A 25,485-nucleotide genomic window follows, 5' to 3' on the forward strand; every position below is an offset into this window, starting at 1 on the left:
GTGGCAAGGCCAGCAATCCGCTCCAGTTTGAATGAGGTCAACTATTGCAAAAGTTTCCGCAAAACACTGGTGCAAATGATAACTGGACTTAGGAAAGTGAGCCAGGCCACTGGTCCATCTAGCTCAGTATTGCAGGCATTGACTAACAGCAGCTCTCTGGAATTTCGGGCATTAAATCTTTCCCAGTCCTAACTGAAGATATTGCCATTGGGGATTGAACCTGGGACCTTCTGCATGGAGAGCAGGTGCTCTAACCATTGAGCAACTGTGCCCTTCCCAATCAGCTTGCTGCCTTGTCAGCAAAAGCGCCTTTTGTTTTCAAAGATTTGCCACCGCTCTGCCTTACTTCTGCCTTTTAAAAAGACAAACAAACAGCTAAATGACTGTTGACAGAAGTCAATGGGAAGAGCTAGTCAGCCAAATTACATAAATCTACGTAATCAAACTTTTCTGGAAAGTGCAATAATTCATTTCATTTTTTTATTTTAAAAAAAGTTGCTTGGTTTCACAACAGCAGCTAACCAATTTTATGGCTGCAGTGAGGGAAAGCATAGTTCGACTGAAATATTTATAAAGCAATATTCTTTTTTGCGATCCAACTGTGCTTCAGAGAACGCAACTGTTGTTTGGTAGCATTTAACAAGTCAACTGACTGAAACTTTTTTCTCTTTGCAAACCGCTTTGAGCTTTTTTAACAACAAACAAACAATCTATCAATGAACCACCAAAGGCCACAAACAAACAATCAATCTATCAATGAACCACCAAAGGCCCACTTGTACTCCAAAGCGGCTAACATCGCATTAAACCTTCAGCAGAGCAAGGGAGGGAAACCTGTGGCCCTGCAGATGTTGCATCCAGGCTCCTGACCAGCATGCTCAATAGTCAAGGATGGTGGGGGTTGGGTGTGTGTCCAGCACAGGTAAATGCATGTAGCTTAGTGGTAGAACATTGCCATGTATGCAAAAGGTCCCAATTTAATGGCACCTCCAGGTAGAACTGGGAAAGACTCCTGCCTGAAACCATGGAGAGCCACTGCTGTCAATCAGTGCAGACAATATTGAGCTAGATAGACCAAGGCAGTTTTCCACAAGTCTCCCAGCCCTGCAATGGAGAATTAAATTTAGGGGGCTAAACTCTCTCACACTCATTGTAAGACACAGGAGAGACCCCGAGTGCCCTCCACAAGGCATTCCAAGTCTGGAATCCTGGGATCAAACCCCACTATACTCGACAGGACTTGCTTCCAAGAAAACAGGATTGTACTGTTAATGTCTTGTGGATTGGCAGAGGTAGCGCTAGACTCCACAACTCTGGAGAGCTAAGCTGAGAGCCCACCTCCTGCACATGTTTCCTGGGCAGCTTGCGCCCAGCTTTGGCTCTGCTGCTGCCCTCAGTCTGCAGTCTCACCAAAATCAGGACCCATCCCCAACTGGCTGAAATCAGCTGCCACCCTCAACCGCAAAACAGGAGCTCGTGCATGCTTCTTCTAACTGGACAGGCCAGCCCTCAGTTCCCTTGGGAATCAGTGGGATTAATGTGCAGTTTAAGTACCCCGTGGCTTAGCCATACAGCCAGATCTGATTCAAGAAGTTCAGTGGGGCTTGCCCCTGAGTAATCATGCTGCAAACTGCAAGCCTGGGGGGAGGGCAGGGTGGCGGCGGCGGCTGCAAAGATTCCTTAAACCCATGCTTAGCCCACTTTTATTTAAAAACAGACATGCAACACACTTACAGGTTGATGGTGAAGCAATATAGATTGAATTCATTTCCCATCATTTGAGAGCTGAATTTCAGAAGGGGAGAAAAGATTTGGCCAGACTTACTGGTACTTTCCCAACATGATGGCATCAGGCTATATTTCCTACCATGCCTTCCTGCCTCCGGATTATTCCAGTGCCCAACCTCAACAACCACAACAGCCCCTCCTAAAGGGGAAAGTAAGGTAGGAAAGAGCCCCACTGGATCCAAGGCTCATAGAGGCCTGAGTTCACCTTTCCAACAACACTGGATGATCCTGGAAGTCATCCAAGGCAACAAGAGAAGAAGGTCACACACTCCACGGGCTGTCAAATAGACTGCCCCTGGATATGGAGGTTCTACTGAGCTGTAACAGTTAATTGCACGATTCTAGACAGCTTTACTAGGAGGCCCATGAGTAGCGTGAGGCAGAGGTCAGAGAGTCAGACTAGGACCTGGACCAGGGTTCAAATCCCCACTCAGCCATGAAGCTGACTGGATAGCCTTGGGCTGCCGCTCAGCCTAACCTGCCTCATAGGGTTGTTGTGAGGTTAAAATGAAGAGGAAGTGCCCTGCACGCCACCTTGAACTCTTTGGAGAAGGTCAGGTATAAATGCTATCAACTGAACAATGGAGCTGACCCCCAAGCCTTACACTCCAGAAAAACAACTCTTACGATAAATAAAAATTACCCCCATAATATTTAGAAGGGAGTTGAGGGAACTCCCTCTTTCTTTGCCTCTAAACCCTGCACAGCCAAGCAATTTCAAACAACACCGTACGTACCCGTCACTTTGACAACAGCCCCACTCCACCACAAACCCGGGCACAAAGGTCTATTATCTATTTTTGACACACACAAACACCCATCCAAAAAAGGAAACCTCCAATCGCTCCCGCTGAGTGTTTTCCCTTTGGGGACCAGTCCCACTTTCTTGGACTTGGCAACCGTGGATGGGAGAAATATCGTTAATAACAAACAAACAGAGAAGTCTCCACCCCCACCCCCACCCGCCCGCCGCTAACCTGAGTCTCAAGCGCAACAGCAGCAACTCCAAGTCCCATCGGAGGGCGAAGGAACAAAGGCCCCGCGTCCCCGCCGGAGCCCTTACCGTGGCGAGGGCAGCCGGGCACGGCGGCAGGCCGAGGCAGCCTCCGGACTCCCGCCACGCAGCATCGGGAGTGGGGTGGGGGGGAAGAGGCCGGAACAAAGCGGGCAGAGTCGCGCTCCGCCTCGGCCGCGCTGAGCACCTGTTCGCCCCGGGAGAGGGAGGCGCGCACGGCGGTGCCAAAAGGGTCCCCTGCTCCGTGCGCCCTGGGCGCGTGCCAAAACGCGCGCCGCTGCGCCCGCCGGGCCTTCCTTCCTGGCTCGCTGGCTCGGGCCGCGCTCTCGCCGCGCCCGGGCTGGCCGGGGAAGGGGAAGCGCAAACAATGCCGCCCGCCGAGGGTGGAGAGGGGGGAGCGGGGGCAGCAGAGGCAGCAGCTGCCGGCCAGCCTCCGCCTCCTTCTGCTCCGCCGCCTCCTGTTTCCCAGGATTGGCTGCGCCAAGAGCCTCCGCCTCCCCGAGCGCGCCTCGGCGGCAGGGAGGCCGCAGCCTCCGGAGTGGGGGGCGGGGGAAGGAGGGCTGAGCGGCAGCCGCGGGAGGAGAAACCCAGTCTCCAGTTCCCAACAACGGATGGCAAGATGCCCCGGAGAGCGGGGACGGGGAGCTCTCCAGATTTTAAAAATTTATTCATTACATATATAGCTCATTTTTCCTCCAAGGTGGTGTACCAACTTGCCCTCTTTTGGGGGCGGAATGATTTCATTGATTACCACTTTGGGTTGTTGTTTTTAAAAAAGCAATCCAGCAGTGTATACATTTTATGGGATCACAGGCATTGATAAAGGAAAAATGTCGTTTTTGAAATTTTCATTTTATAATGTGTATAAAATGGAACCATTATAACAACAAATGAAAATTAAAAAGATGAACAACAAAACTATAAAATGGGCACAAGAAGGAGTACAGCCACACATGGGTTAAAATAACAAAGTCTAAGCAAAGAATATTAGATATCTGATTATCAGCTCCCTCCCCCTTTTCTCCTCACAACAACCCTGTAAGGTAGGCAAGACTGATCTACTGGTTGGCTCAAGGTGACTCCGTGAGCCTTGTGGCTGAGTGGGGATCCACTCTCCCTGGTCTTAGAATCCACCCACTAACCACTACACTTGCTCTCTAGATATTGGGGGAGGGGGAGTTCTGGCGGACATGAAAATTCAGCTCCTCATTCAACTAACAGGATGCCACTGACATCTGGGGAATCCGTGCTAGCTTTTTTGTTGTTGTTGTTGTTTGTGCAAAAATCACTCTCAGTCACTCACTGCTTCCTTTTTTTTTTTTTTGACCAGTGCTGAAAAAATAATGGAAAGTGGAAAATCTCTCTCTCTCTCGTTTCCACTTTCCATTATTTTTTCAGCACTGGACACACAAAAAAGGAAGCAGTGAGAGGGACTGAGAGTGAGAGTGATTTTTGAGCAGCTGGGGGGGGGGGAGAAAGCAGGTGTGTGCTTGTGTGGCCCACGCCCCCACCCCATAAAAGGTCTGCGGAGGAGAGGGGAGCAGCAGGAGCTGGCCATTGTTCCGGGGGGGGGGGAGCGGAATATCCAAGCACCCCCTCCTCTCCCTTGGCCCAAATGCAGATGTGGGGCTCCCCTTCCCCAAAGGAGAAAAGGTTTGCTCCATTTAACTTGATTGAAGGGAATGTGCAGCCAGGTCAAAGATCCAGCTGCAGAGCCTTTTGTCTCTGCAGCAGGCAGGCGGCAAGGGCCTCCCCTCCAGCTTCCCAAGAGTGCAAACAAAAAAAGGAGGGGGCAATCGAACCCTCCCCTCCCCATGGAACTGGGACAAAAAGCAGGAGGGATCAAGTACTACTATGCAAAGATGATGGAGGGAGGCGGGGAGAGAACAAACATTTTCCCTTCTCCAAAACAAGCCCATGCCGAGGGGGACATAAAAGCAGCCCTGCCAGGGTTGGAAGACAATAGCCTTAGAATCTCAGAGTAGGAAGGAATCCCAAGGGTCATGTAGTCCAACCCCCTGCAATGCAGGAATCACAGCTAAAGAATCCCTGGCAGGTGGCCCTTCAGATATTTAAATATGGCTCCATCATGTCACATTTCAAAGTTCTCTTCTCCAGGCTAAACACACTCAACTTCTCATGAGACTTGGGTCTCCAGGTCCCCTCGGGAAGCCTAAACCAGTTCTCCTGGTAGAACCAGGTGGGGCAAGCTAAGGAAATTTCAGTTTTTATGGCTTATTTTTCATGAATGTGCATGTTCGGGTGGGGTGGGGGAATGGAAAACGTGTCTCTCAGAACACTAAAAAAAGCAGCCCCTGGATCATCAGCTCGGCTCCTCTTTCCTCAACAACAACCATCTTCCAAGAATGCACAAAATGCCACCCGCACATTTCCATAGCCAGGGGACTAGAAACTTGATCTTTCAAAAGGGAAGCTGAATATCAAGATTGTCTGAGAAAAGAGCTCCAGCCATCTCTGTGTAAATCAACCTGTTGCCTTCCTGGTATTTTGGACTACAGCTCCCATCATCCACAGAGAAGAAGGCATAGATGTTCCTGAACTAGGTGGTATCTCCCTAAGGATTCCATACAGTCCAGGATCAACATCCATTCCGTGCACTTCCAGAATTTTTTTATTGGGGGGGGGTTAATCTCAAAGAATACTTTGATTATCTTTTACGTTCATCAAGAAGCAAGTTTCTAGTCCCTGAGGTCAGCAACAATAAAACACTGAAAGGGAGAAATTTCAGTAGCTGGGGGCAAGTAGGGTTTCCAACACTTTCTGGTACAAGGAGAAGATATGAGGGTTTGGGGTGCTCTCCAGCACTGTGCCCCTTTCCCAATCAACCAAATCATAAGAACAACATTAAGCCAAACCACGTACAGAATACATATCAATTAATTCAGCTTGTGGAATTCACCTTTCCTTAAAAAAACATCAAACCAAGATGGGCTTTGTCTCATCCAGGATACAACTTTCTACAGCAGCCAACAAATAGCGTGCTCCCCCACTGCTTGATTCTCTGCAACTGGTACTCAGAGATAGACTGCTCCTGAACACAGAGGCTCCCTTGGAGCCATCATTGCAAACGATTTGGAGCAGCACTCATAACCCCACAACAACAGATAGGAACGTACAGCGCCACGCTGCCCCTGAGTGCCTATTCAGAAGCACTCCTTGGGATTCAGAGCATTGCTGCAGGCAGAGGGAAGTAGAGTTTGACAACCTTCTCCTTCCTCCTGCTGGAGATTGCAATAAGAAAAACACACCTCTCCGGTTCCTTTTAAAGCAACCCTGCAGCAGAGGAAGGGCTGCAAAGATTCACACACACACACACACACACACACAGGCAGCACATTTTCCTCCCCCCAAAAGACCCCTTACCGTGAGGCGGGGTGGTCCCAGTGCCCTCAGAGGCCTGCTGCTCAGGAGGGGCCGCCAGGGGTGGCGTCGTCAAGGCGCCCTGGGGTGGGAGTAGGGGCTGGGCGACTCGTGACTCTGCCGGGGGCTTCTCTGCAGGAAACGGGTCTTTCCTGGAATTCTCCTGGTTGCTGAGTGGCGGCTGCAGAGGAAGGACGAGAGAAGCGAGGGAGGAAAACATCAAGAGCAGGGGGAAATAAGAGGCCCCTGCTTGCCCTGCTGCAGAGGTCTATCTGCTGGAGTTGACGGGAACTGAACCCGGGACCTGCCACGGGCAGAGCACAACCTCAACCCCCTGAAACTGCAGGCTTAGATGCACTGTTGTTTTGCAGGCATTTTGCCCATCAGAGTGTTTAGTACTTTGCAGAGAAGTGTCACTCCCTAACCATAATGGGAGACAAGCAGACAGGAGATCTGGAGTGGGGAGGAACTCAGGGGGCACACACACAAACCCATCTTGCCAGGGGCCTGGCTTCTGGGACAGAGTTCACACGAGGCTGCCAAAGGCAGAACATCAAGTGTGGAGGGGAGCCCCTGTGGAAGCAGCAACCCCCTCAGAGGCAACGGGGCAAGCAGCTCTCCCCAAATGGCTGGTTTTCTTGAGCAAGTGGGTGGCCTCACCCAGAGCAGGATCAAAGACCCATACGTCATCAAAGCAAGGACATCAGAACAGATGTGCACTTCGTTTGTACTAAAAACTGGGCTTTTAGTGCCACGTCTCAAGCCCTTTGGAATCCATGCCCAGCTGAAATTAGACAGGCGTCTCAGAATCATAGCCTTCCCTGAGGCATAACCCAGTCATTTATGAAATTAGAATTGTAACTCTGTAGGAATGTTTTTTGTTTTTTTTTTTGTTTTTTTTTTTTTGGTACTGTATTGAATTCCTATGCTACACACTGCTTTCATGGCCTCATTAAGTGGTTTCCAAATATGTAAAAATAAATAAATAAAACCAAGAACAGCTCTACTTGATCAGGGCCAAAAAGAGCCTATCTAAGTTCTGCATCCTGTTTTCACAGTGGCCAACCAGAGGCCTAAAGAGGGAAGCCCACAGGCTTCCAGTGGTTGTTCCCCATCATCTGGTATTCAGAGGTAGGCTGCCTGCAGATGTGGAGGCTCCGCTATCACAACAAACATCCACGAGAAGAGCTCTGTTGGATAAGGGGAAGAGTAGCCTGAGCCTTTCTGAGGGAAACCCAAAGCTAAAAACCCAAAGCTAAAAAGGGAGTCAGGGTTTGCCCAACCCACCGAAGACATTCCCCTTGCTCTGGGATGTTTTTGTGTGATTCGCAATGAGCTGAGGCGAGGGTGGGGCACTTCCAGCCCAGAGGCTTGCTCAGGCCCGACATGAGTTCTGAATTTGGCCCATGGGCCCGTTGCCATAGCCACCCGTCCCACATGCAAAGCAGCTCGCCATTGCTATGAAGCCTGTTTGCAAGCAGCTTATACCAAAACCACTTGCAAGTGGGTTCCCAAAAGACAAGCCCCTTTTGAGTCGTCACCTGGCCTCATAAGGGTGACAGGTAGGTGATGGACAGGTGTGTGGCCCTGCCCACCTGCCCAAGGTAGCCTGCCTTGGGAGGAAAGGATCCAGTTCCACCCCTCTGCCCCAGTCCTCACCCCAAAATGAATGCCCCCCCAGAGGCCCAACTCACTGTTCCAACAGCTGGCTGTAGTTGAAGGATGACGGCCGAGGTGTGCTGGAACTTGCGCTGGCCGGCGTGGTTGGGGCAGCCAGTGGGTCTGGCTGGGGACCCACCTTCCAGCCTCTGGGCCCCCAGCACTGGGGGCCCAGGGGGATGCGGGGTGTGCTGCTGCGAGGGCTGGCTGGCAGCGGGCTTGTGCTGGCTGGGGGCCTGGCAGGCTGGCAGACTGGTAGCGGGGGCCTGGTTCTGCGAGGGCCCTTGGGCTTGCAGGCTGGGGGGTGCCCCGAGGCTGGGGGTCGGCGGAGGGGGGACCTGCAGCTGCGGAGGCCTGGGCTGGAGGGGTTGATGCGGGTGCTGCTGCTGGATCACAAATTGGTGCTGGATTGGCTTCTGCTGTTGCAGCAGCTGGTGGGTCTGTAGCTGGGAATACGCTGGAGGGGAGAAAGGGGCCGGTTAACTAATGCCACTCCAGATGCCCTTTAAATCATCACCATCATCAAAATAAGCCAAAGATAAATAACACAAAGAAATACTGTATCAGCAGGTTGAAAGCAGCATAAGGTTGCACATTGTAACGGAACTTGTCATTCCAATAAAATGCCCGTTTCCCCATAAACCTGGTCCATATGTTGTTGTTTTTTTAATAGGTTAGTCAGAGTTACTGTGGACCCAATTTTCTCAAGCCATCAGATTTATTTTTACTGGAGGAAATCAAACAAACTGGTATAAAAAAATTTAGTATCAATCTGTTTGATTTGCTTCTGTGAGATAAAAATGAATTAATAAAAATAACAGAATTAAAAAAAAGTGTGATATATCCACTTTATATTAGGTTAGTAAAGTACTTAAGACTGTTTGGAAACCTTGATTTCTCATTGTCCTGTGGTTAGGGGAGTCCTGTGTTTCTGCATTTGTGGTATACAAGATAAAATCCCACCAAACATCATAAAAGTTTTCAAGGTCCCTCCTGTCTCTGGCAGCATGCGAGTTTAGCAAATACGAAACTCCACAAATTTTTATGCTAAAGGGAAAGCTGCAAGCCCTGTAAGCTTTTCCATGTGGAGGCAACTGAGGTTCATGCCAGTGTCTATGTCTAGAGTTCCCGAGAGCTGAAAATTCCTGCAGATCTACATCCTCATAGACCCCTCTCTAGCTAGCATCCAGATGAGCAAGGAGCATTATCAGAGTTTAAAAGGGCAGCCCAGCCAGGAGAAAACATTCCAGGAGGAAGCAAAGCAAAATCAGTGAGCTATAAAGCGAATCAGGAGCTGCCCATAAACAACAGAAAAAGTGGAGAGAAGCTCTTTGCCCCAGAGTTGCCGAGAGCTGCTAGGGGACCCCTACAGAAGTGACAATTCCCAGAGCGGTTTAACAATCAATCCCTCTTAGACTAATAGAGTTGGAAGGTCCAAGCCCCTGAAATGCAGGAATCCTTAGTTCAACATGGGGCTCAAACGTGTGACCCTGACATGATGAGTCTCATGCTCTACCAACTGAGCCATCTCACATGGAATTCTGAAAAATATAGTAATATAATCACCAGCCAGTTACTAATAAGCACAAGAAGCAGTCACCAGGTTCCTTGGAACAGCCTTTGCAACCCGCATCCCATCCAGGCGTTCTGGGCGACGACTCCCATCCGTTGCCACCCAAAACATCTGGAAGGTATCCGGGCTGGCAAAGGCTGCCTTAAAGAGTCGGCTTAAGAAATATTACAGTACAGTGGTACCTTGGGTTAAGTACTTAATTCGTTCCGGAGGTCCGTACTTAACCTGAAATTGTTCTTAACCTGAGGTACTATTTCTGGGTTAGCGGAGTCTGTAACCTGAAGCGTATGTAACCCGAGGTACCACTGTATGATGAATTCGTGAGCAGGATTCGAACTATGAACCACAGTAGGAATTAAGAGATTATTGTATGGTGATTATGACATAACCATGCAGCAAGGATGCAGCAAGGGGGAGAAATTAAAAACACAATGGAAAATGGGAGGGGGAGTCAGGGAAAAAACAAAGAAAAATTTACTCTCTTTTGGTATTTATGAAATTGTTGTTGCTTTTTTTTTTAAAAAAAGAGTCAACTCTAGATGATTTCTCACTCACCCCTCATTCGGGTGTGGTTCTCAAAAAGAAACCCCCAGCCCCAGAAGCAGGGCAAGGGGGCAGCTGACAACCCCCTTCTGCTACTCCACACCCCAAACTTTCCTCTGCCCCCCCCCCCGTGGCCCAGTCCAACGGAGACAGGGCCAGTGCCTCACCTGGGGCAATGAGCGGGTGAGTCATGGAGGAGGTCACCGTCCGGTTTGTGGAGCCGCCCCGCCCGTCCAGATTCCCAGCTCCCCCGCTGCTGCTGCTGCCACCTCCGCCACCCCCCTCTCCTTTCCGAAGATGCTCCGGGGCGTGTTCAGAGACGCCCGCCTTGCCGCCGGGAGCCTGCCCAGCCGTCTTGCCCTGAGAAGCCGGAGAGGAGGTGGAGTGGCTGCTGTTGCTCGGGGTGGGCTTCATGGCCAATGTGGGGAGCTGCTGGCTCAGGGAGGGAGCCAGCCCCTGAGCGGCTGCCTGCTGGGTGCGGAGAGATGAGTTTTGTACCTGCAACAAGATGGGAGACGAAAAGAGCTCAGCTGCAGAAGCCTGGTACACCCACAGAGCCTACAGTACTGTCTACACCAACCGGCGGCAGCGCCCCAAGGTTTTACACCTGGAGGGGTTCTCTCCCAGAAGCTGGGGGTTGAACCCGAGACCTTGTGCATGCAAATCATGTGCCTTAAAACAGTGAGCTGTGGCTTCCCTGCCCTTCTTTCTCCCTGCTAAAACCGCAGAGACACACCCAGACCCTCACCCTCCTGGTTCTTACCTGAGCTGTGGTGGTGGATGGCTGGGTGGTGGTGGCCCCCTCGGGCTGCACCGCAGCAACCGTGGCCGTGGGCGTGAAGATGAGCTGCGGGGAGAGAGGGAGAGCACGGCCTAGGCTCCTAGCTACTTGCACAAGGTTACTCTGCTGAGCCTGGAAATCACAGGAAACGGGTCCCCTTATACATCACCCGTTGCCGTCCCAGCAGAGAGATCACAGCGTGGGGGACTGGGGGGGGGGGTGGAGCAGCCCCAGGAAACCACAACCATGCGGGACGAGGGGAGGGATGCACCAAGGAGCATGCTCAAGGACTCCATGCGTTGGGGGCTTTGAGGATGGATTACTGCAATGCACTCTATGTGGGGCTGCCCTTGGGCTTGGGTTCAGAAGCTCCAGCTGGTGGAGATTGCTGATGGGGGCATCTAGCCAGCAACACATGGCACCATTGTTGAAGCATCTGCACTGGCTGCCTGTCCACTTCTGAGCCAGGTTCAAGGTCCTTGTCTTAATTTACAAAGCCCTTAGGTCCAGGGTACTTCAGGGATCGCCCAAAACCTTCTATCCCAGCTAGATCACCGAGATCATCTGCTGGAGCATTGTTGGCCATTTCCTGATTTCGCGAAGCTCGTTTGACAACCATGAGAAACCGAGCCTTTAGTGTCGCCAGCCCAGTCCTATGGAACTGCCTGCCACTGGAGATTCAGCAAGTGCCTTCTGCTTCAACTTGTAAACACCTACTGAATACTTTTCTATTCCATCAGGTCTATGCAGGCAGTTAAGAATACATCTTTCCATAACAGCTGATTTCCGATTTCAACTTTTTAATATGGCTCTTACTGTATGGTTTTTAGGTACTACTATTGTAAACTCCTGTAATATTTTTTGTGAAAAGCGGTATATACTTTCATATTATGTATAAATAAAGTGGTTGCCTCTGAACTTTGGAACACTCTTTCCAAAGTTACGCCAAACGCATCAACAGAAATGAAGAATAGGGGATTCAAAACACATATGCTTATTTATTATATTTTTCCAGGAAGGTGATGCAATGGAGCCCATTTAAAATCAGAAACAGATTTGGGAAAATGGAATAAATTGCCACGTGAAGGGAGCCATAGTCTGTGCATGGAAACTTCTGAATGGGCCTCACTGCAAAACCATGCTCTTGAGAGACTTGGAACCAATTCCGACACCCTCCACCACCTTCTCCATACCACCACCACATCAAAACCGCAGGAAAACCTGAATTACTGCATTGCACACCATGTGGGCCTTCTCTTGCGCTAGATCTGGAAGCGGCATTTAGCACAGAATGCTGCAGCACAGTTGCTGACAGGAGTGAGGCCTTCTCAGCATATAACACTCAGAAATCTACACTGGTTGCCAATTTGCTACCAGGCAAAGTTCAAGGTATTACTACAGTGGTACCTCTGGTTATGAACTTAATTCGTTCCGGAGGTCCGTTCTTAACCTGAAACTGTTCTTAACCTGAGGTACCACTTTAGCTAATGGGGCCTCCCACTGCCGCCGCACCCCAGCGCACGATTTCTGTTCTCATCCTGAGGTAAATTCTTAACCCGAGGTACTACTTCTAGGTTAGCAGTGTCTGTAACCCGAAGTTTTTGTAACCTGAGGTGTTTGTAACCCGAGGTACCACTGTGTTAGTATATAAAGCCCTTAACCTGGGACCAGTTTACCTGTGAGGTTGCCTTACTCCTGCTTCAATCAGCGGTGCTGGCACTGGTACCCCGTAATACCCACATTTGTAAGGAAGTCATATTTTAGAGAGGCAGACCCTATCCTCTGGAACTCCCTGCCTATTGATGTCAGCCAGGCACCTTCGTTGTACTCTATCTGGCGTCTACGAAAAACAATTTTGTTTCGGCAATCCTCCCCAGAAATGTGGATGCGAGGTTTAATCTGTTTTTAGTTTATTGTTGCTTTTATCTTTTGAATGTTTTAAAGAACTGTTTTCTATCGGTCATTTTCTTTTCTTTTTAATTCTCATTGTAAATCGCTTTTGAGGGTATTTCTTTTTTCAACCGACAGGTGGTGTGTAATTCTATTAAATAAAAAAAATAAAACGCTCAGGCTGGTGTAGAATGGGCAGAAGAATCGCCGGGGTGGTACCCAAAATAGCAAGCTTGTTTCAGCACCACCAGGATGCTGTTCCCTTCCCAGAGCCTCCCCAGATGTACCAGTAAGGCACGTTCCATCTCCCAATAGGCTGTCAGCTCCCCTGGAGGTACCCAGCTGGCACAAACAGGGGATTCAAGGTGCTTTGCCAACTTACCATCTGAGCCCGCAGGTACATCTGGGCCTGGCTGGCAGTCAGGGTGGGGCTGCTGGCGTTGCCCAGGAGTACGGCTTGCTGGGCTATGCCAGAGGCGGCCGCCGAGTTCACGCCCTGGGCCCTGTTGATCAGCTGGGCGGCAGCTGGGGACGTCGCCAGGTTTATCTGGGATGGAGGAGGAGAGGAAAGACAGAACGTGGTGCAGTGAATCTGGATGACGGCACAGAGGAGGAGATGGGGACAGACCCATCTGCACCAGCAAAAGTGGAGCGCATCAGGCCCCAGCTCTGTGGGGCAACAGAAACCCCGCAGCAGCCCTGCAGAGAGAGGGGCAGACTCAAGGCTTACCGTGGACTGCTGAGGCGGGGTCTGCGTGGGCCCATTGTTGCTGGACGAGGTATTCTGCCTGTTGGCTGCCAGACTTGCCTGGAAGGGCAAGCAGAGGGGGAATTAAGCAGGAATCAGACATACTGAATCCATATAGCTGTGAACCCTGCAATGTGGGGGCTTGGACTAGATGACTCTATGATAAGAACATTTGCCCATTTACTTCACCAGTCGGCAGAGGCTCTCCATGCTTTCTGGTGTGGGGCGTTCCCAGCCCTATACCAAGGCTTGAACCCAGGACCTTCCCAGGGTCAGAATGAAAGAAGAGAGCTTGCTGGATCAGACCAAAGGGGGCACATCTAGTCCAGGATCCTGAACCAACAGATGCCCCAATGTGAAATCTGCAAGAGCCCTCTCCCCTCCTGTTTGTGTCAGTTTTGGAGACATTATAAAAGGAAATTTTAAAAAAATCTTAATGAACATAAATGACATGTTGTACCTTATTTTGCCAATGCGCCTTGAGACCTTTTGTCGCACAAAGGAACTGACAAATGAAATTACTATTCTTATCATTAATAGTATTAATAAGAATGGCAATGTGGATGTGTGAACGACCCAGTATAAATGATCCACTGCTCATGTACTATTCTTGCATTTTAAAAAGTTATTTGTTTCCATTTCATAAACTGTATATGCTGCTCAATCGTAAGAACCACAAAGCAGTTCACAGAAAGTATGAAACAATAAAATTATAAACAAAAACAACCTCGAAAACAGATATGTAATAAATTCAAAGAATGGTTAAAATCAAAGATAAACTAAAAAATAGAATAAAGCACATGTCAGGTTCTATATACCTGAACAGGCTTGGCGAAACAAAAATGGTTTTTTGCAGGTGCCTAAAAGAGGATGGCAAAGGCACCTGGGGTCAGTAGGCAGGGCGTTCCAAAGTGGGGGGGCCACCACACTAAGAGATAGATTTCTTACAAATGCAGAACCCTGTGTGGCATCAGTATCATTGCCAGTAGATAAGATAACGATTTTTTAAAATCTTGTGAAGATAAAAAAAAAAACCAAAGGCGACTTCCTGGTGTCCATTACATGCATCAAATACATTCTGAAAGAAAAACAACTCGCCAGTCTGGAGGGACCCTTTGCTATTATGCAATTAATCATAGAATTGTAGAGTTGGAATTGGACCCCAAGGGTCATCTAGCCCAACGCCTGGTTAATTTAATTATTATGCATTTAACAGTTGAAATGCTTTATTGTCACTTGTACAACTTGTATACAGTGAGATTACACGAGCACCCCCCTCTCAGCTCTCTTACTGACGCACACCCACCAAACCCAAAAGTCAGTTGCTCTGTTGTTATCTTTACCCAGTTGGTGTGACTAATCATGCTTCTATATCTTCTGCCCAAGGGCAGGAGATCAAGAAAGTGCCGGCCAGGGTGTGAATCATCCCTGAGAATTTTCCTCACTCTCCTGAGACAACATTCTTCCGCAATGTCATCCAGTGGATTCATGGGACAGCCCTTAATATCTTGTGCTGTATTCACCACCCTCTGTAGGCAATGCCTATCAGTTGATGTCAAACCAGCGTACCACACCGTGATGCAGTATGAAAGGACACTTTCTATTATGGACTGGCAGAAAGAGATCATCAAATGTTGATTGACATTGTTCTTTCGCAATACTCTGAGGAGATGGAGTCTCTGTTGGGCTTTCTTAACCACCTGGGTTGTATTGATTTTCCAAGTAAGGTCTTCACTGAGATAAACTCCTAGGAATTTAAAGGAAGAGACTCTCTCCACACAGCCCTCCGCTATGTACAGCGGGGCTAGTTCTCCTCTCTTCCTCCGAAAGTCCAACACCATCTCCTTTGTCTTGCTGATATTTAGGTGCAAGTTGTTCCCTAGGCACCATGTAGATATTTTTTTGGACCTCCCCTCTATACACTGATTCATCTCCACCTGTTATTAAACCCATTATGGCGGTGTCATCTGCAAACTTAATAATTGCAGTAGACGGGTCAGATGATACACAATCGTATGTATACAATGAATACAGCTAGGGACTGAGCACACATCCCTGTGGTGTGCCAGTGCTGATTTTTAAGGAGTCACATGTCCAATCCCCACTGTTTGTGGCCGATCTATCAGAAAGTCTTTAATCCAGTCACAGATGGTAGGAGAAAGGTTCATGTCAGTCAGCATGAGGATGGCATTAAAAGCCGAGCTATAATCAATAAACAACATCCTGGCATAGGTAAAGGTAAAGGTACCCCTGCCCATTCAGGCCAGTCTTGCCAGACTCTAGGGTTGTGTGCTCATCTCACTCTATAGGCCGGGAGCCAGCGCTGTCCGCAGACACTTCCGGGTCACGTGGCCAGCGTGACAAAGCTGCATCTGGCGAGCCAGCGCAGCACACGGAACGCCGTTTACCTTCCCGCTGGTAAGCAGTCCCTATTTATCTACTTGCACCCAGAGGTGCTTTCGAACTGCTAGGTTGGCAGGCGCTGGGACCGAACGACGGGAGCGCACCCCACCGCGGGGATTCGAACTGCCAACCATGCGATCGGCAAGTCCTAGGCACTGAGGCTTTAACCCACAGCGCCACCCGCGTCCCTATCCTGGCATAGACCTCCCTAAAAAAACAAAAAACGACCACCTTCCTTGCCCAGAGGATTCCACTTAGAGCAGGACTCCCTCCAGCCCTCTCCCACTGGCCCCCAAGGCCTACCTGCTGGACGGCAGCCAAGCTCTGGAGCTGGGTGCTGCTGAGGTGCTGCTGCTGCAGGGCTGCCGTCTGTAGCATGAGGTGCTGCTGCTGGGCGGCATACATCTGCTGCAGGTATTGTGCGGCTGTGTTGGGCTGGCGGTGCAAGGCCTGCTGGATCACCTGCGGGGAGAAGGACAGCAGGCTGTGAACAAGCTGAGAAGCAAAGACCCAAACAAGAGGCAGCTGAGGAGCAGGGCGGAGTGGAATTCTTTATCAGGGCTGCAGCTGGGAAGGGAAAGGGTTAACCACCGCCCGCCCCCCTCTGGGTGTGTGTGGAGGGGAAACAGGTCACATTCACACCTTAAGATTAAAGAACTATGAAGACACTTCAAAAGTCATGGCTTCTTCCCCCAGAGGATTCTGGGAGCTGGAGTTTGTTAAGGGTGCTGAGCGTTGTTAGGAGACCCCTTGCAGAGCTACAATTCCCAGAGTTCCCTAGGGTAAAGGATTTATGGCTGGTTTTGGCCTTATATTTATTTATTTATAATCTTATTTTTCACACAAAAAAGCTTTGCAAATTTTTAACATGGACCTAAATTTACTTTATCCATTGAATTCCCGTCCTCCCCTTCCATTGTTTTCATATCACCCTTGAATGCTGTATATTTCACATACGCTATTCCATACATCCGTTTTAACCTATGTATCTTAATAATGAATGCCATCACTCGTATTTCGAGTCCTGCTCATGTTTTCATCTTGCTATAGTAACTCTTTGAATATTCAATAAAAGGTCTCCCGTCCTCGATTAATTTTTCCTCATTTTGGTCTCTATAATCTTTTGCTGTTAATCTCGCTGGTTCTGCATGCTGATCTACAGCCTTTTAAATGTGTTTGGGAGGGGGTTCCTGCAGCTGGCAAAAGGCAGGTTCTAAATATCATAATAACCATGGCATATTGAGTCACACCATTGGTCTGTCTGAGCATTGTGGCCACCCTGACGGACAGCTGCACTCTCCAGGGTCCCAGGCAGAGAGACAGACGGAAACCTTTCCCAGCCCAGCAACCCAAGATCCTTTTAGAACCGAAAATGACTCCAGCGTGGGGAAAGTGTGCAACTCCACTGAGCTAAGGGACCCTCCCCAAAAGGCTGTGGGCGCACCATGTGGGATGGGGAGTTAAGTGCAAACGCAGCTGTGGGCAAAACGGTTTCCCACCCCCACAGAAAAAATAAGGGGGGTGAATAGAGATTAGAGAATAGAGAATAGAAATTCAAGCCCCGGGAAAGCATTACCACACCAGGCGTGAAAGCAGCATGTAATCTACATTCAAAGCAATTTGCCACATGGTGGAAGGAGAGGAGAGATGCGTGGCCCTTCTCACTGTCACACATTGAGTTGGGGGGCACAAATCCCACCCCCTGGCCCTGCAAGCTAAAAGCTGGAGGCACTTTTATGCTCAGAAAGGATTTTAAGAAATATTAACAAGCACACATTAATTCAGTATAAAATTACAAAACAAAAAGTATGAAAACAAAATTTGCCCCAGAAAGAAAACTTAGGCCTCAGAAATATATCTGCCCAGAAATATGTGGTCTTAGACTACTGCAGAGAAAAGAACTGTCAAGTTATGTGTTTCTAAGAGTGAGGAAAACCTCAGAAATCTCTGCATTGTTTTGTGGAATTCCATTTCTTACGTACCAAATAGCGAAATTTGGCTTTCCTGGTGTGTTTTTCTGCTTTTATCTATCTCCATCGTCTGCTCTACCTTTATTTGGAAAATGCAACCTGTGTATTGCTCCTGTATTACATTTTGTAACATTTGGGGTTTTTTGTTTGTATTTTTTGCAATTTTGATGTTACATTAATGAAAAACTACACACACATACTCTAAAAAACCACCAAGATCACTGATCCAGGAGGGCATTAGAACATTTAAGGCGAGCTCCAGCACTGAGCCCACAAATCTGATGGGTTCCAAAACTCTCCAGGGGGTTGCGGGGGCAGAAGAAATATTAGACACCCTGTTTGCACAAGCAGGAAGTTTGTTCCACATGCAAGACAGCACAGTAGGATCTCACCCAGAAATGCAACTCATCAAAACATTAAAACTGCAAAACAACAACAAAACCCTAAGCAAGTTTGAAATTCACATTTAAAGGGTAATCAACAATGATTTGAGTGCAACAGAAAACAGCAGCCTTCTCACTGACACACATCGCAGAATATAAAAACAAGGATATTCACACTGGAAGGAGACCTATTTACTGAGCTGATAAATAAACCGAGACACTTGAAACTACAAAATTTGCAAAGAGACTGGAATCCTCACACTTGCTCTATAAAATAGAAAGTGTGGGATATTCCCTCCTCTTAATAAAATTAAGAGTACCACCAACCTAAAGAAAAGTTTGTTACAGCTATGAAAATATGAAGCCAATATACTGGGGGGGGGGGTATCGATATATAGATATCTATATACGGAATGGCTTGAACCCGTATAAGCAAGACTCATGTTATTAATTATTTTTATTATTTCCTTTTATAGTTCTTAACAGTTTATATTTTGTCATAATAATGCAGATCCCATATATATTTTCATCTATCCATCTAATCTATCATCTATCTATCTATCTATCTATCTATCATCTTGAGAATGACAGAATAAAGGTTTGGATGGGAGTTTAAATACCTCATAGTACTGCCAAGCTTCTACCGAAAGGAGCAGTTTTTTGGGAGGGGGAGAGGTCAGAGGTTAACCGGCATCAGCAAGGGTCTTGAGAACTTTGACCTTGCAGAGAATTTCCAAGCTGCCTGCAAGGAACGAAATCCTCCATCCATCACTTCTGCCCTCTGCCAGCATTCATGGATACCCCAGGGAGTCTTAAGCAAACCTTTTGGGCACTCCCCCCAGCCCTTTCCTTGCTGGGGGGGGGGGGGAACAATAGTGCTAAAGCAATAGAACAAAAAAAAAACAGTTCCTTGGAAGCTTCCTTTTTTAAAAAGAAAGACCTATGTGCACCCAAAACAAGCACCCCAAGGAGCTCCAGGGGCATGGCAGACAGTTCTGGGGTTGTTGTAAACAAAAATCTGCCCTTTTTCCATTATGGGGTACCCAAGAGCCCATACAGAGTCCATTCGTAGGTTCCCTATTGGTAGGAGAGAATAACAGAGGCCAGCCAGAGAATATTGAGAAGCAAAGCAGCTGGTAAGCCTGATCTTTGTTGATCTGTTGCAACAGGGTGCTCCCCTCACACGCAGGTAAAGAACCCAGAACCAAGGTGTGCCCGTCCTTACATAGACATTTTAAATTGCCCGCCCTGGAGTCCAAGACCACCCCCAGAAACATCATACATGCATCACAGAAGGGGTGTAACCCAAGACCACCCCCCACATACCTACATCACAGAAAAGGTGGTCTAAAACAGAAAATTGAATGTTGTTTTTTACTGTTTGCCTGGTTATTTGATTGCCTTTCCTGATTGTCTTTCTTGATAGTCTGTCACCCATTAAAATGCTGATTACTCAATTCCTGAGACAATGGGAAGGCTCCCTGCCCCCCCCCCCCACTTGCAGGGAAAACATTTGGTCAGTTTGGGAATCAAAAATGGTTTCATGTCGATCTTCCTGTGCTGATCTATGCATGTGCTTGGTTGGTAGATTTATGAACATTTAATATATATCTAAGACCTTAAAATTCTTATCACAGGGTACAATGCCCAAAAGGGTGGCAATATTTGAAGGTTTTGCCTTTAAAGCCAAGAAAGAAGGGACATGCTAGAGGTGTGTAAAAGGATGCAGGGCACTGAGAAAGTGGAGGGGGGAAATGGTTTTCTCCCTCTCCCATCACACCAGAATTCGTGGACATCCAATGAAGCTCAATGTCGGAAGTTTCAGGACAGGTAAAAAGACAGGACTTCTCTATACAGCATGTAGTTAAACTAGGAAATTCCCTCCCACTGGCAGCAGTGAGGGTCACCAACTTGGATGGCTTTAAAAGAGGATGGGATAAATTTATGGAGAAGGTTGTCCGTGGCTATAGCCATGATGGTGTGATAGGAATTTTATGTTCATAACTGCACATACATAGATCAACACAGGAAGACCAACCTGGAACCATTTTGATTCCTAAACTGACCAAATCCTTTCTCTGCAAGGTTAAACTGGAAAAGCCTCCCCATTGTCTCTTTCCTCACAATATATGTCTGTTTGAATAAGGTGTGAGCCTGTAACCTGGCCCAGGAAATAAGTATTTTACCACTACAAAAGAATGGCCAGGCTCCCCAGGAAATCCAATCAAGTAACTTGCCAGACAGGAGATAAGCTGTGACAGGAGAAAAACAACATTTAAATTTCTGTGATGTAAGTGGGATGTATCTGAGGGGTGGTCTTAGATTACACCCCTTCTGTGATGTATGCATAATGTTCTGGGGGTGGTCTTGATCTACAGAATGGGAATTTCAAAAGTCTTTATAAGCCCCTGCACAGCAATTTTGGGGGGCCTCTTCCTCTCCTGCATGTGAGGGAAGCACCCTGTTGCAACAGATCAATAAAGATCAAGCTGCTTTGTTTCTCAATATTCTCTGGTTGGCCTCTGTTATTTTCTCCTACCAATAGGGAACCTATGTAAGGACTCTATATGGGCTCTTGGATACCCCATAAGGGAAAAGGGCATATTTTTATTTACAACACCTGACATGGCAGATTTGGGCCATCACTATGGGATAAGGGGAGGAGCAGAATTGAGCAAATGAAACAGGCTACTTCATCCCATCACAAACCTCTTTCCGGCTTTTTGCAATTTCACCTCCATATCTGCAGCTGCTGCCTACAAACCAGCCTTTGCAGACATAAAGAGGACTAGAAACTTGCCTCAAAAATTAAACCAGAACGAAAACAAAGACCCTCGCTATGCTGAATTCTGAGCCAAGCAGCAGTCTCTTTACTTTTTCAATGCAAAATACACGCACCAAGCGGCAACTTAACTAGAGAGCCAAAGGTGCGCATGGGACATATTTCAACCCAGAAACACAGCCAAAGCTGAGGACAGACTTTCCCAGCCTCCTCCCACCCCTGCCCCACCCCAGGGGTGTGATATACTTCACAAGTAACCCCCACAAAACACAGGCACAAGCAAGCAGGCAAGAAAGCCGGAGACACAGCTACACAAACAACCTGGATCTTTAGCTTTGCAACAACAACAGTAATAAACCTTCCTCCACTGGAAGCATCAACATAAATGGCTTGGGGGACCATGATCTTTTCCCACCCTTATAACCCCCCATCAAGGAAAGAATCACATTGGAGTTGCCCCTTTGGGTCCCTTCCAACTCTACAATGCTAAAATTCCCATAAACACCATCTCTCCTGGCAAGATACAACAATGATTTGGTGGGCAGAGTACATAGGAAACTGCTGTGATAGGAATTTTGAGGTCTTACATATATGTTAAATGTTCATAAGTGTACCAACCAAGCACATACATAGATCAGCACAGGAAGACTGACCTGGAACCATTTTTGATTCACAAACTGTCTCAAACTGACCAAATGTTTTTTTTTCTGCAAGGTCAAAGGAAAATGGAAAAGCCTCCCCATGGTCTTTTCCTTCACACATCCTGTCTTGAGGATATGTCTGTGTTTGAATAGGCTGAGCATGTGACCTGGCTCAGGAACTAAGTATTTATCATTACTAAGTATTTATCATTACAAAAGACTGGCCAGGCTCCCCAGGGTATCCAATCAAGTAAGCAGGCGATCCAATCAAGTGACCATTAAACAGGTAACCTGTCAGATGAGATAAACAAGTCACTCAGATTTCTGTTTTAGACCACCTTTTCTGTGATGTACCTGTGTGTGGGGTGGTCTTGTGTTACACCCCTTCTGTGTTTTATGTAAGATGTATGGAGGGGTGGTCTTGAGCTCCAGGGCAGGGAATTTAAAATGTCTTTATAAGGCCTTGAGTGCCATTGTTCTGGGTTCCTCCTCCTTTCCTGCGTGTGAGGGGAGCACCCTGTTGCAACAGATCAATAAAGATCAGGCTTACTAGCTGCTTTGCTTCTCAATATTCTCTGGTTGGCCTCTGTTATTTTCTCCTACCAATAGGGAACCTACGTAAGGACTCTATATGGGCTCTTGGATAACCCATAAGGGAAAAAGGGCAGATTTTGTTTACAACACTGCCTTCCACTGAGCCAAACTGTTGGGTCCATCTAGCTTAGTACTGTCTACACAGACTGGCAGAGGCTGTCCAGGATTTCAGGTAGGCAATCTTTCCCACCTCTACCTGGAGATGCTGTTGGGGATGGAACCTAGGATCTTCTGCATGCAAATCAGAGCCTCCATCACTGGGCTCCACCACTTCCCCATTTGCAAGATACCGTGGAGCTTAAAATAGGAAGGCCAATTCCCCCCCACACACACACACACAATCACACACACTTTTAGGGCACAGAGCTGCACCAGTTGCAAGCCTGGGAAGGCAACAAAAGCAAGGAAAGGGCTGAGGGGAGAACCTTTTCCCAGCATCTCCACCATCCTGTGGCAGAGAGTTCCATAGGATGGTGTGGCCTGGCATGAAAACACACACACACACAAACCGCTTTTGTTCCAAGACCTGGGAGAGACCAGGGTTCAAATCTCTACTTGGTCATGAAGCTCACTGGATGACCTTTGGCCAATCACTCGCTCTTAGCCTAACCTACCTCACAAGGTTGTTGTGGGGTTTAATTGAGAATTTGGACCTGAGAGACCAAGGTTCAAATCCCGACTAGGCCATGAAGCTCACTCAGGGGCCAGTCACCGCCTTTTTCAGCAAAAACCACCACATATGTCACCTTAAGCTCCTTGAGAAAAAGCAAATGGCCTATAAATGCAATAAAATAAATAAACGACCTCTCTTGGAGCATGCAGGGAATCACATTTGTGCTTCCAATGCTCCCCACCCCCAAAGTGGGAGATGCAGGACTCTGGCAGCTTCCAAGCCAAGGGAGGGGACCCCACTCCACCCTTTGCACCCCCCCCCCGAATCATGCAGTCTTCTGGGCAGAGAAGCTGTCGAAAGCTCTTGCAGAAAATGAGGGTACTTACGCCCCGTGGGGAAGACCCAGGACAGCTGGGCCTCTTCAAAGACTCCGGGATAAGAGGCCTCGGACGATGGGTGGCCCAGGAGGTTGAAGAGGCAGGCAGACCCAGCAGCAAAAGCTAAGAGCCTCTCTGCACAAGGAGATCCTAACACACAGCTTGGGGGGACATGATACTCAAAAGGACGAAGGGAGTTCTCCTGCCCAGCCCCCTTGCTGCCATCCACGCCCCCAATTCCTCTGGCCCCAGATTTCCCCCGCTTTCCAGAGGCTGTCTCCAGGAAATCCCCGCCTCCCTGGGTGAAGACAAAGGTGACCCTTGGCCTTTGGCCTCCGACCCCCACGAGCAAGGGGGGCGGGGAGCTGGAGAGGCGGCCCAGGATAAAGTTTCCATTCAGCACCTGAATGCAAAGATGCAGGAGAATCCTAAGCGCAGCTCGCTTCCCACCCACCTCCAGAAGCAGAATTGCCCAAAGGAAATTCCCATTTTTAGATGAAAGCAAAACCAAGCGGGGGGGGGGGGGGATCAAACCCACACAGCATGGAAACAAAGAAGATCTCTGCTCAGGAGCAAAAAAACTGGGGCATTTTAAAGCGAGACTGCAATTTGTTTTCCTTTAACAACACAGGTGTGTATCTAGACAAACTGGGACTGCACAAACTGGAGAAGAATTAAATTGTATACAGTATTTAATCAGATCCTTTACAAAAAAAACAACCACCAGAGAAATAAATAGTTTGAAACCCAGGAAGGCTCCTGGCTGGGACAGCTATATAGAAGGTTTGTTTGTTTACACACACCCACACACACCCACACACACCCTTCTATGTAGCTGTCTCTCTCATATAAATAGATAGATAGATAGATAGATAGATAGATAGATAGATAGATAGATAGATAGATGATAGATCTATATGCCGAGTTTCTAGCCTTTTCCAGGTATTTTGTTTAATGGCATTAGGCAAGATGGACCCCACCCTGGGTTCTTGGAGGGACCCCCCTATTATTATGGTTCTACCCAACCCAAGCAAAGATGTTGAATAAATGGACACCTACAGGCCAATCTCATTATTAAACGTAGATCCAAAGCCTTTCCCCAGCATCCTGGCTGAGAGACAGGCATTGCTTGCTCCCAGCTGCACACAGGAAGACCAAGTTGTTTCATTTGTAAACGAACCATCTCAAACGGATTTTTAATCCAAAACTTCAAAGCTAAGGAAAAAGCAGGCTCTCGTTGTGTATCAGAAAATGAAGGAAAAAAACCCCACTATTGTTATTTTAAAAAGGGGTGGAGGACTTAAAAGCCTTGGAAGGTGGCCAACTCTACTTCATTGGAGGCTTTGAAGCAGAGTTTGGGTGGCCATCTGTCAGGGATTCTTTAGCTGCAACTCCTGCATTACAGGGGGTTGGACTAGATGACCCTTGAAGGTACCTTCCAAGTCTACGATTCTACTATTTCATCTTACTGCAAACTGCTTTGGTAGATTTGGGCTGGGAAGCACTTTAGGTAAAGGTAAAGGAACCCCTGACTGTTAGGTCCAGTCTCGGACGACTCTGGGGTTGCGGCGCTCATCTCGCTTTATTGGCTGAGGGAGCCGGCATACAGCTTCTGGGTCGTGTGGCCAGCATGACTAAGCCGCTTCTGGCGAAGCAGAGCAGCGCATGGAAACACCGTTTGCCTTCCCGCCGGAGCGGTACCTATTTATCAACAGTGGTACCTCGGGTTTAGTACTTAATTCATTCCGGAGGTCTGTTCTTAACCTGAAACTGTTCTTAACCTGAGGTACCACTTTAGCTAATAGGACCTCCCGCTGCTGCTGCTGCGCTGCCGCCACACAATTTCTGTTCTCATCCTGAAGCAAAGCTCTTAACCCGGGGTACTATTTCTGGGTTAGCGGAGTCTGTAACCTGAAGCGTTTGTAACCTGAAGCGTAGTAACCTGAGGTACCACTGTACTTGCACTTTGACATGCTTTCGAACAGCTAGGTGTGCAGGAGCAGGGACCGAGCAACGGGAGCTCACCCCGTCATGGGGATTCGAACCGCCGTCCTTCTGATCGGCAAGCCCTAGGCTCTGTGGTTTAGACCACAGCGCCACTCGCATCCCTCCAGTTGGCAAATAAAAAATAAATAAAATAAATAAATAAAATCCACAGCTGTTGCCAACCAACCAAAACTTCCAAATAACTAAATTAAAACTGGGAGAACAAAGCAAACGAGAGAGAGAGAGAGAGAGAGAGAGAGAGAGAGAGAGAGAGAGAAATAGATGGCAGGTGACCCTCCTTCCAGGGCAGAACGGTTTGGCCCATCGGCTGGTTTTTAGATGGTTCAGCCAGAGACAT

The 25,485-nt window shown here is 48.1% G+C and overlaps 1 protein-coding gene across 5 annotated transcripts in view; it reads right to left on the reverse strand.

Annotated features, from left to right (window-relative positions):
- PHC2 (polyhomeotic homolog 2) overlaps positions 1-25,485 on the reverse strand; it is a 59,008-nt gene that overhangs the window by 15,695 nt on the left and 17,828 nt on the right. For 2 of the 5 annotated variants that reach the window (XM_083452102.1, XM_083452104.1), the window contains exons 3-9: positions 16,085-16,243; positions 13,361-13,438; positions 13,013-13,177; positions 10,723-10,806; positions 10,127-10,457; positions 7,879-8,300; positions 6,188-6,365 (exon numbers count right to left, since the gene is read on the reverse strand). In XM_083452102.1, coding sequence (XP_083308228.1) covers positions 6,188-6,365; positions 7,879-8,300; positions 10,127-10,457; positions 10,723-10,806; positions 13,013-13,177; positions 13,361-13,438; positions 16,085-16,243 — 1,417 coding nt within the window. Of the gene's footprint in view, positions 1-2,765; positions 3,339-6,187; positions 6,366-7,878; positions 8,301-10,126; positions 10,458-10,722; positions 10,873-13,012; positions 13,178-13,360; positions 13,439-16,084; positions 16,244-25,485 lie in introns of those variants that run through there. The other 3 variants (XM_083452103.1, XM_083452106.1, XM_083452105.1) reach the window with 3 other exon arrangements.

This window comes from Podarcis tiliguerta, assembly GCF_965153285.1.
Source record: "Podarcis tiliguerta genome assembly, chromosome: 8".
NCBI lineage: Eukaryota > Metazoa > Chordata > Lepidosauria > Squamata > Lacertidae > Podarcis > Podarcis tiliguerta.